At 47.8% G+C, this 11856-nt stretch overlaps 1 protein-coding gene across 1 annotated transcript in view; it reads left to right on the top strand.

Annotated features, from left to right (window-relative positions):
• The window catches only part of WDR37 (WD repeat domain 37), a 76702-nt gene extending 67114 nt beyond the window's left edge, over positions 1-9588 (top strand). The window contains exons 13-15 of the mRNA XM_058435408.1: positions 4077-4211; positions 4746-4860; positions 9290-9588. Coding sequence (XP_058291391.1) covers positions 4077-4211; positions 4746-4860; positions 9290-9421 — 382 coding nt within the window. The 3' untranslated portion in view covers positions 9422-9588. The remainder of the gene's footprint in view (positions 1-4076; positions 4212-4745; positions 4861-9289) is intronic.
• The last annotated feature ends 2268 nt before the right edge of the window (positions 9589-11856 follow it).

Raw genomic sequence — 11856 nt, forward strand, 5'->3', positions numbered from 1 at the left:
ATAAATGAGTTTGCCGGAGTTTGGCAGCGTTGGAACCATTTCCAGTGCACGGCCCTGCGCACCAGCCTCCCCGTGGGACCTGTGGGCTGAGGGTGCCTTGGAAACTGCTGCCTCTTTTCCAGTTCTTTTTTCTTTTGATGTCCAACAATACTTGTCAGGATTGTGATTTATTAAAAACCTAATGTCTTTCAGCATTTCATTAACATGGAGTTAGGCGATCTTTTGTTGAGTCTTTTTTCCTATTAATTTAGCAGAATGTTCACTGAAACTTAACTTGGCCAAACCTCCTGAAGACTCCAGTTCAAAGAGAAGTTCGGGGCAGCTCTCCTCTCGCTCTTCCAGGCTCCCCCAGCAGCTGGAGGCCTCTAAGCCTCATTGTAACCTTCTCACTGAAGCATGGCAGCGTCTGATTTATAGTCAAGCCCTCACGTTGTTATTTTTTTATCTCTTTTTTTATTAATTTTTTGCACACAAAACAACATTTTCTAAAAATACATACAAACAAAAAGATGCATATCAAACATATTAGGAAGGTTGCACATGGGAAGACGGGGTATAGAAATGGGGGGTGTGCATTAAAGAAAATAAATGAGAGAGGGACTTTGTATGGATCAATGATAATAACTCAATCCTCTATTTGACAAAGAAGGAGAAGGAAGAGGAAGAAAAAGAAAGTGGGATAAAGGATCAGAAAGGGAGGAAAATAGAAAACATTAGAGTATGACTCCAGGGTAGACCTGTTTTGTTGTCGCTGGGTTGGTTGGTTTGTCTGTTGGATTTTTCATATATGTTTCGCCATGTTGGCCAGGCTGGTGTCGAACTCCTAGCCTCAAGTGATCAACCCGCCTTGGCCTCCCAGAGTGCTGGGACCACAGGCGTGAGCCACCACATCCAGCCCCCACATTGCGTCTGGCCTCCGTGGTAGACCTCCCAGATGGGGTGGCTGGGCAGAGGCGCTCCCCACATCCCAGATGGGGCAGCCGGGCAGAGGAGCTCCTCGTTATTTTTTTAGATGAAGAATCTGGAGGAGTTACTGGGTTGATTTTGCAGTCTCTCTTCTCTGCCCATGCTGCTCTCGTAACCCATGCTGCTCTTGGTTTTTTTTTTTTTTTTTTTTTTTTTGAGACAGAATCTCGCTCTTTTGCCCAGGCCGGAGTGCAGTGGCGCTATCTCGGCTCACTGCAAGCTCCGCCTCCCGGGTTCACGCCATTTTCCTGCCTCAGCCTCCCGAGTAGCTGGGACTACAGGCGCCCGCCACCGCGCCCAGCTAATTTTTTGTATTTTTTTAGTAGTGACGGGGTTTCACCGTGTTAGCCAGGATGGTCTCGATCTCCTGACCTCATGATCCGCCCGCCTCGGTCTCCCAAAGTGCTGGGATTACAGGCGTGAGCCACCGCGCCCGGCCTCCCATGCTGCTCTTGTTACCCGGGCTGGGCGTTTGCTTGTGTCCTGCCCCATGTGATGCTGTGGTTTCCAGTCAGGCAGTTTCCCCCCAGGAGACGGTGTTTGTTGTCACCCTGGGGAGGGGTCTGCTCTAGTTTCTAATGTGCCTGGGCAGGGCAGCTGCTACATCCACAGGCCGGGATGCTGCACCACAGGGAAGGGCCCCGACCAGACATCAGGTCCTAGCGGGGGAAGAAGTGTCAGCAAATCCACACCGCAGCTGTGGGCACCACGACCAGGCCTTCGAGAAGGCAGATGTGAAAACGGTCGCCGCCACATCATCCCGTGTTCCAGGGCCTCGGCATCAGAGCGTGTTGCCAGGTGTTGTTGACACACCTTGACTCTCAGTAGCTTTGCTATACTTCGATGTTATATTTTTAAAAACCTTGTCTTAATGCAGTGGAACTTAGACTTAATTAGAACTCAGCTCGTGTCCACTAAAGGAGGAGGATTTTCATAAATGGGCTTGGTGACTGGATGGTGCTTCTCTCATCCAGGGCCGCGTAGAGCATGAAATCCCATGTCATGGCACAGCTTCAGTGGCTGGGGCAACTGGCATTTAATTGGACTTCAGAGTTCCAAGCAATTTTGATGGACCGGACCTCGGTGAGGGTAGATGTGGAAACCAAGCTTTTGGTCCACGTTAAATTAGTGATTTGTGATGACAAGAGGACACTTCCTTCATGGATAGGTGGAAATTCACATGCTTATCATCTTGTAGGTATCTCAGCCGCTTCAGTGAGGGGTGAGGCGGGTTTTGAGCCCCTGTACAGAGTGAGTGAACCCAGTTTTTGTGCCCTGGGAGACAGTGTAGGGGCCAAGCCTGTGTCTCTCTGAGAAGGCACTGCCCCTGCGTCTCAGGATCTGCTCACTCTGCCCTGAAGTCAGACCATGTCTTCCTGGGTGGGCCACTCAGGCCCAGTTGCATGGCGAGCATGGGGACCCACCCCAGCCCTGAGCCAGGCAGGACGCGCAGCCCGCCTGGCCGTTGCTGGAGACAGCGGTGGATCATGCCTGGATGGTGTGCCCTTAGCTCACAGGGAATGTAAGGTTTTTATCCCATTCTTTTTACTGAACTTTGCCAGTGAGCAAAGAGGTGATTGAATTTTATTCAAATGTCATTTTATTATTTGAGTTCTAAATACCTGCTGGCAAGTGCCAGAGACTTTCCTTTGATCACTGGTTAAGGCAGTCACCCCAGCCACTGCCACCAGCACAGCCTCAGCTGGTGAGGACGTGGTTTCCTCTGCAGATTTTGCCTGGGTTTCTTCACTGATTCTCAGTGCAATTCAAGTGATAACATCCTTTGTTTATATGTTTAATCCAATTTTACCACTTGTAAGAGTATTTAATATACTTAGCACCATGTCAAACACATTTTTTATATTTCAAAAGAAAAATTTATGAAAGAGTTTAACACAAACTGATGAAACCTTTCTTCCCCCTCTCTTCTTGTTTTTTATGGTACTTTTCATCTTTAGGGCGTGGGTCTCCCATCTTAGCCATTTCAGGGCCTCTTCAGTTCCTTGAGCCCCTCTCCCTGAGGGCCACATATTTCAACACATTTGAATTAAAAAGAAAACTATTATTGTTTTGGATTTATATAAGCAGGTTCCAAGAGTGGTTGTGATGTTGAATTTTTCTCCTCAAACTTTTTAAGATAAAAATTGTGGTTAATACACATAATATAAAACTTACTATTTTAACTGTTTTTATGTGTGTGTTTCAGTGGCATTAAATCAATTCACATTGTTGTACAACCACCAGCACTATTTCCTCTGCTTTTTCATTATCTCAAATAGAAACTCTGCACTTGTGAAACTATTCATGCCCATCCCCCAGACCCCGAGAACCTCTGTTGTACTTCCTGTGTCTATGAATTTGCCTAGTCCAGGGATCTTAGATGAGGGGGATTCTTGAAAGTTCATTCATGTTGTAGCATGTGTTAGAGTTTCTTTTTTACTACTGAATAATATTCCATTGTGTGTACATGCCACATTAAATCCATCTGCTGATGGACATGTGGGTTGTTTGCACCTCTTTGGCCGTTCTCAGTAATGCTACTGTGAACGCTGGTGTGTGGGGCTTCTTGGCTGTTTGTATATCTTCTTTGGGAGAATGTTGATCCAAGTCCTTTGTCCGTGTTTGAATTGTTGAGTTGTCAGAGTGTTTTTCTCTAACTCCTGTGTTATGATTACATTGATTGAGAGTTGTTGTTGGAATGGATTTCTTTTAAATTCTCTGCTATAGACCCAGATATGTTATGATTACATTGATTGACAGTTGTTGTTGGAATGGATTTTTTAAATTCTCTGCCATAGACCCAGAGATGTAGACATTTGGGCATGTTCTGTCCAACCCTACTTTCTGTAACCTCTCTTCGTTCCATTGCCTGGAGATGTGAAATAGAGTAGAATGGACTGTGTGTTTCTAATCTACTGGGAAGAAATCAGGTGTCCTTTTCTTGCACTGGCGGAGAGGCTTTGGGAGGCGGGAGCAGTTTGCAGAGGAGAGAGCTGTGAGTTTGCGCTTCTCCGACCTCCTTCCCACCCATTTGGTCAGGGTTGTGTGGGGGGTGTGGTGTCGCATCCTCTACCTGCTGTTGCGTCTGACTCTGTGCCCTTTGCTTGTAGCACTGTGACTTCTGCCGTGTTCACCGTGGGAGACAACGTGGTTTCAGGCAGCGATGACCGCACGGTGAAAGTCTGGGACTTGAAAAATATGAGATCCCCCATTGCAACTATTCGCACGGACTCTGCCATTAACAGGTAAAGTCAAACTGTTAGTTAAGTAGGTGGCTTAGTTTGATGTGAAAGGGTTGATTGTGATTTCATGTTTTATTCATGGAGGTTTAATTGATAGAACCCTGGGAACAATGGTTTAGGCTCCTTTGTCCTCTAATGCAGTTTCAGTATTCCATGAAAACTTAAACTAACTTAGCGTAAAACCAGGTTGGATCAGTGAGATTTGTAAGAATGAGAATGACCTGTTTGTGGCAGACATGCAGGGCTTCTCTTGACTTCTTGTGAGGATTGGTCTGTGTCTGGGTGGGTCTGGTTCTACCACTGAGCAGCGTGTGTGTGTGTATTGTGTGTATGTGCATGGGGTCTGTGTGATCTTGTAGCTACGTGTGAGTAACTTGGTCTCTTTTGAATCCCGTAAGCAGGTGGTACACACAGTGTGTTCATGTAATCGGCCTTGAAATGTGAATAATATGGAACCTCCTGCCTCATTATCTGTCAACTCAAAAACTTACAGTGTCACTGTTTCATACACAACCCACTTTTACCTCTTCTTTGCAGGATCAATGTATGTGTCGGCCAAAAAATCATAGCCCTCCCCCATGACAACCGACAAGTGAGACTGTTTGATATGTCAGGAGTGCGCCTGGCGCGGCTTCCCCGGAGCAGCAGACAGGTAACAGCACGGTCGGTGTGCATACGCAGGGCATGGTGGAGGAGGACGGGTAGAGATATTTTACGTTCTTATTTTCTTGCTAAGTCTTTGCATGCTAAGTTTTCCCTGGAAATGCTTGAGCTGTATTTAGAGTTCATAAAATTTAAAATTGAAGAAGTAGAGTTGTACACCCAAGTTATTCCACACCTACTTCAGTGTTCCTTTTTTTTTTTTTTTTTTTTTTTTTTGAGACGGAGTTTTGCTCTTGTTGCCCAGGCTGGAGTGCAGTGGCGTGATCTCATGGCAACCTCTGTCTCCCGGGTTCAAGCAATTCTTCTGCCTCAGCCTCAGCCTCAGCCTCCCGAGTAGCTGAGATTACAGGCATACGCCACCACGTCTGGCTGATTTTGTTAGTCGGGCTGGTTAGTTGGTCAGGCAACTCCTGACCTCAGGTGACTGCCCTCCTTGGCCTCCCAAAGTGCTAGGATTACAGGCGTGAGCCACTGCGTCCAGCCCAGTGTTCTTAATACCATGATCAGTTTTTAAGTTTAAAACTAAATAAAACATGCAGTTCCTCTGTTTCATAGCCATGCGGAACGAGCTCTTTGGTGCAGGTGTTAGTGGTGATGGCTCTGTAGGGAAGCCGTTAGATGTCTGCAGTTGTGTCTGTGCGGATTGGAAGTGTCGAGTGGGCCTTGTGGCCAGGCAGAAGCGGGGTTGGTTGTAGGCTGGGGTGTCTTTAAGGTGGGACCTCTTCCACCTCCAGCCAGAAAAACATGTTTCTATGGCAGGCTGTTGCGACAGGAAGAAATCTATTTAAATGTTGGTTTCTTGTTAGTGAAGGGTTGCTCCTTGCTAACTTCGGAAGACAGTGGAGGGAGTTTCTCGCTATGTGCCGTTCAGCCCACCCGTCCTGGCTGCCTGGAAGGTGCAAAGAGAATCGAGACTCCATGGCACCCGCACAGATGCAGAGGCCCGGGGAGCCTGGGGGGCCAGTGTTCAGATTCCCTGGTGACTCTGATGTGCTCTGCAGTCGGGCCTCACTGTAATGTGGGTGGCGTTTGCTGTTGGCTCTTCTCCTGGGAGGTCACAGGGGCAGCTGCGATGCACAGAAACTCCCCGTGGTCAGCGGCCGGTCGCAGTGGCTCACGCCTGTAATCGCAGCACTTTGGGAGGCCGAGGCGGGCGGATCACGAGGTTATGAGATTGAGACCATCCTGACTAACACAGTGAAACTTTGTGTCTACTAAAAAGACAAAAAAATTAGCCAGGCTTGGTGGCGGGCACCTGTAGTCCCAGCTACTCGGGAGGCCGAGGCAGGAGAATAGCGTGAACCTGGGAGGCGGAGGTTGCAGTGAGCTGAGATCACACCACTGCACTCCAGCCTGGGCGACAGTGAGAGACTCCGTCTCAAAAAAAAAAACAAACAAAAAAACAACAACTCCCTGTGGTCCAGGCAGCGTCTCCCCCGCCTTGTGTGTAATGGAGCCCCCCACAGAGGATCCCTCTTTCCTGTCTTCTTTTGGTTTTGTTGGAGTACTGTCTGGATACCTGTGTGAGTAAGTGGATTTGTTCCCCGAGGCCTCCTGTGGCTGCACAGGGCCACACGCCTGCAGGCAGCTCGGGTGGCCCCCTCAGTGCCTCTGTGGCTCCTTCTGTGGACACCAGCTCATGGCTCGTGGGCCGCAGCTACTCTGCGTGGGGTGTGAGCCTCAGAACCTGCAGGCAGGCCGGGTGGTTAGGGAGGCACGTGCGAAGGTGGGGGTTCTCTCAGAGCAGCAACTCCTTTTCTTCAGGTGGCACAGACTTTCTGGAAATGACCTTCCCTGAGGCCGGCTGTCTCTTCAGTCCCCTTCCTGGCACGAGAGTGCACTGTTTGAAGTTAATTATTGATGTTTTTACTCCTCGATACACATCAAAATAGTGGAGTAGAAAAATTTCATGAAATTAGAGTAACTAAAATATGCTTTACAACCCCCGACACAGCCATAAATTGCTTGTTCTGGGGAATCTTTTCATGTTTTGTTAACAGCTGAGTATCACTCGTGTGTCCTCCCAGCTGCATCTTAGACACAGTAGAATGTTTTCTTTTCAGCATGCTCGTGTGGATTTTAAAATTTCTGTGCAGCAAGTAAAGTTTGCATTTTGAAGCACAAATTCATGAGAACTATTTGTTTATGACTGTGAACTATGACTTTATTACTTTGAGAGTATTTTCCCTCAGAAAAACGGAATTCTGAATGGTTCTTCTTGGCCCTAATTCTGTGTAGACAGTTTTATTTACCGTTATCTGTGAACATTCAGCTTTGTTGATGTTGTAGGATTCTGTTGTGCCTGGGTTTATTCCCTCCTAAAGTGGTATGTGAAATAGATTTAAGATTAATGAATGTGATTTAACTTTATTTAGAACTTGTAACACCTCTTCAGATAAATAAATGTGGTTTTCAGTGTCACAGAACCCTGCTGGAAATCACTGACTTGTATTGTTCTTCTTCAGCTGGCCGACTTGAAAAAGAGAAAACAAAACACTTATTTGGGCCTTTAAGTAGTGGAGTGAAAGGGACTGATGGAAAATATTTCCCTGTAGTGCTGGAGTAGATGTCACTTCCCAGCGTGAGTTTTGGGAAAGCGAGCTTGCTTGGTGGAGAGTCAGGAGGTCCGGGGTCCGGGTTCCTGTGAAGAGCAGGCTCATTGGGCGCGAGGGTCCCTGTGCGAGGGTCTCTGTGACGTGGAGGCTCACGGGGTGTGAGGGTCCCTATGAAGTGGGGGCTCACGCGGGGGTACATGCATGAGGGTCTCTGTGACGTGGAGGCTCACAGGGCGCAAGGGTACATGCATGAGGGTCTCTGTGACGTGGAGGTTCACGGGGCGCGAAGGTCCCTATGAAGTGGGGGCTCATAGGGCACGAGGGTCCCTGCGCGAGGGTCTCTGTGATGTGGAGGTTCACGGGGCACGAGGGTCCCTATGAAGTGGGGGCTCACCAGGTGCGGGGGTACATGCATGAGGGTCTCTGTGACGTGGAGGCTCACAGGGGCGAGGGTACATGCATGAGGGTCCCTGTGACGTGGAGGCTCACGGGGCGCGAGGGTCCCCGTGAAGTGGAGTCCCATGGGGCCCCGTGCTGACGTCCTGGAGCACATCACGTGCACTGGGGCTCACGACGGCATGGGGCATCTGCTTCCTGGGTGGCGATGCTGTGGGCACATGAGAGATGGAAATCCCATGGCAGCTCTGCCGGAGGTGAAAGCCTGGCTGGCTTTCTTCTGGAAGCTCTTTATCTTTGGCACTTCTGCAGCGAATGCCTTGAGTTTCACTCTGAAGAGCTCTTGCCCACAGCCTTGGTTTTACCTCCAGTTAGTGGATGAATTGCTGCTTCCTTTTTTGTGCCTTTTGTAACCCTTTGTTATGTGGTCTTTCTTACAATTATTTTATTTTTCTGGCCTTTTGTGGATCTTTCTCCAGATGTATAAATAGCTATTGTGGTTCTCTCTCCAGATGTATAAATAGCATATCTATAGGTGAATATTTTGCAGGAAAATTTTATGCCATTCTTTTGAGTGTTTCTTAATCTGTCAACTTTACTTAATACTGACTCATTCTTGTACCTGATGCTGTAGCAGCAATGTATCAGAGCTGTTGTGTAATTTAGAAAATGCAGATGGGTGCTAAGGCACTGCTTACAGATATTCTAAGTGTTGGCCAAGAGCCTGCATCTGCTACGTACATACACACCGATATGCTATTGCTCTGTCACATATTTTGCAGTAACTTTTCCAACATGCTGATATTTAACTGGAATTGCTGAAGATGGCAGGAATCTACCTAAAAGGCCGTTTATTTATCCTTGTTTTATATGACACCAAATGTATTTTTCTAGTTCCTTTATTACCGAAGCCAATTATTTGTTAAAATGCAATTTGAAGTCTTTGAGGGAATATCATTTAATTTACCCCTAAATATCTCCTAGCTTCATTTATTCAAAAATGTCACATTGATCATTTATTTATTATTTTGTCTGACTGTAATCTTACTCATTTTCTTAAAGACGGACTCATACAGTGCTTTTGGGTTGGGTTCCACCAACCCTTGTGCTCACTAGTGTCTTGGCGTCACTCATCCTGGCCTGGCTGCACGTCCTGGCGGCTCTGCCGTGCTCGGCGATCCGTGCTCGGTGGTCCTGCTCAGTGGTCCGTGCTCGGCAGTCCATGCTCTGTGGTGCGTGGGGTGCTCGGTGGTCCGTGCTCAGCGGCGGTTGGTGCTCGGCAGTCCGCGATCTGTGGTCCATGCTTGGTGGTCCGTGCTCGGTGGTCTGTGGGACTAATCCTGCACACCATGTTGTTTTCTTGTAACTTACTTACTTTGAGTGAGGTGGTTATTCATTTCGCTGAGGTCTTATAAATCTTACTTTCGGGAATAATGCACTGATTTTGGTTTGTTTGATCATCACTAGGGCCACAGGAGAATGGTGTGCTGCTCGGCATGGAGTGAAGACCACCCCGTGTGCAATCTGTTCACCTGTGGGTTTGACCGGCAAGCCATTGGTTGGAACATCAACATCCCTGCATTACTACAAGAGAAATAAGGACACCGGCAGTCCTTAGTTTCACTGTTCGCCCGCACAGACCTTTGACGGGTGCAGGCTTTTCTGCGTATTAATCAGCCATTTTTGTGAGAGTTTGACCCTGGGAAGGGTGCTTTGTATATGTTCTTTTCACATAGTGCCCAGCTTGCATGAAATGTACAGAGAAATGTGTGGTCGTATTTTTTACTTTTGTCTTGTATATGTATGTGTATTGGGTCCTCTGGGCAGTAGAGGCGAAGCTCACCTCCCATGTAGCACATGAAATGCTTGTGAGTTGTTGACATTGGACAGGTGAACAGTAGGGCATTACATTTGTGTGAATTAAATGTGAACTTCTGTGTTACGTTGCAGCGTCGGCAGTCCTGCGTTCCCTGGAGTAACTGTACGTGTCTGCCTGTGCTGGGAAGACTGTGGGGCTGCCTGTGTTGGCTGGCGACCAGCAGGATTGCTCCGGGATTTTGTGTTTACCTTGCGTGAAGTTCAGCACGTGCTGTTGTGTAGTCAGCTTCTACTCTAATTTCTGTTACAGTTCTGCAAAGGTAACCTGGAGTTTAGAAGTTAAAAAAAAAGCATGGGATATTGGATTTGCACCATTTGGAGTTTCTTTAGGAAAGAAAAGTTTTCTGCTTTTTTATAGAAAATCATTTCAATCTCCTGAGGTCTCATGCTAGCAAATTTTGAAATAGGATTCTAATCACCGATTTCAAATATTAAGCAAAATGTAAAGCACTTTAATTTATAGCTATGATTATAAACAGGTTTTAGATGTTTCAAATGACTTGTCCACTGAATGTGACTTGACCTTGATAAGAGGCCCTGCCGCCTGCACACAGAGCCCAGTTAATTCTCCACACCTCGGTTGTGTGCTTCCAAATGGGCTCACTCCCGTGGTGGTGTTTGAGAGCCAACAACACTACCTCAGAGACGGGTCTTTGGGAAACTTTGGGTCTCACTGTTGCCTGGCTGGAGCACTTTGGTTTATAGCTGGAATACTGAGTTCAATTCAGAAGGCAGGAAAGACAGTCACACCGACGTGTCCTGAAGGTGTAGGCTCTCCACTTAGGCGCACAAGCTGACAGCCGCAGCCAGCAGGCCCCGGTGACGAGACACTTCCAGGTCCTGTGGTGGGGACGCCTCTCAGTGCCAGTTCCGCCACTGCTGAGGGAGCCTGGTGTTCTTGCCTTCTTGGAAATTACTGCTCACCTGGTATCTGTACGTTAATGTTTCTTGCTGAGTTACAGTTTTGGTAAAGAGGCTCTCATTTCCTGCGTCTTGTATTTTCAGTCCTTTCAATACGTCCACCTGGAGGCTCACCACTTGGAGAGACACAGGAAGGTAATATTTACAGCTGGCATGTGACATCCCCAGGTCTTTGTGTTTTGCCCTGTTTTACAGTGAGGTAGGAGGGAACACATCTGGGGACTGGTAGATGCAGGTGCAGTAGCACGTGGGACTTTTGGACCCGTCCTTTGGTGCAGCTCGCCAGGGGTGAGAGGCACCTCCCTACTTGGGTCTTCAGGAGCTGGTCCAAGGAGCTTCAAATCTAAGTCATCCAGAATGACTCTGAAATGACTGACAGCCCCGGGCCAAAGAAAAACTGATAACCACCTCAGATGGATCTGACGTGGCTAAGGGACAAACAGCAAATATTTCAGTCATTTTGATTTTACAAATAAAAAATGTGTTGTGTTTTTGTCCGACATTATTTCCTGACTGCACTGTTCTGAGAATGGAGTCCACCTGGTCCCTCTGGTTGATTAGAATCTCAGGTTTCAGCTCCTGCTGTCCTGAGTGAACTTGCCTGATGCAGGGCTGTGCTGTGTCCAGATGGTGCTGGGGTCTCACTTTTTCTCTTGGCCGGAGGTCCAATTGCCAGGGCCTCCTGCACTGCACATGGAAAGGTGTGAGCCCAGGGCAGCTTCTGGGGCCACTGCACAGGCCACCTGCTTGGGTTCCTCAGAGTTTAATTTGAAAGTCTGGGTGTCTTAGGATGATGGTTAGGAACATTGAAAAATGGCTGCAAATAGCCAAATCAAACTTAAGAACCAGATCTCTGCCAGATTAAACATTTTTGAAGCTTTTAAAAATCAATATTCCTAGTGGCCATTGAGTTCCAGGCACACTGGTGCCCTTCACTGCCACAGCTGCTCACCTCCGGCGAACTGGAGGGACCTCAGAAACTGGACTCCTGCACGTCCTTGGGGGCGCAGCCCTGTGGTGCTCAGGCAGAGCTCTCAGGAGCCAGGGCACCTTGCTGTTCACTGCTGTGTTGTCTTCTAATGTGAGCTCATCCAGTGCTGCTGCAGCGTGGTAATCAGGAGTCACAGACAAGATCGGGGATGGTGTGTGTGTGTGTGTGTGTGTGTGTGTGTGTGTGTGTGTGTGTATGTGTGTGTGTGTGTGTGTATGTGTGCACGTGTGTGTGGTTAAATTAA

This window comes from Hylobates moloch, unplaced genomic scaffold, assembly GCF_009828535.3.
Source record: "Hylobates moloch isolate HMO894 unplaced genomic scaffold, HMol_V3 SCAFFOLD_2, whole genome shotgun sequence".
Taxonomy (NCBI): Eukaryota; Metazoa; Chordata; class Mammalia; order Primates; family Hylobatidae; genus Hylobates; species Hylobates moloch.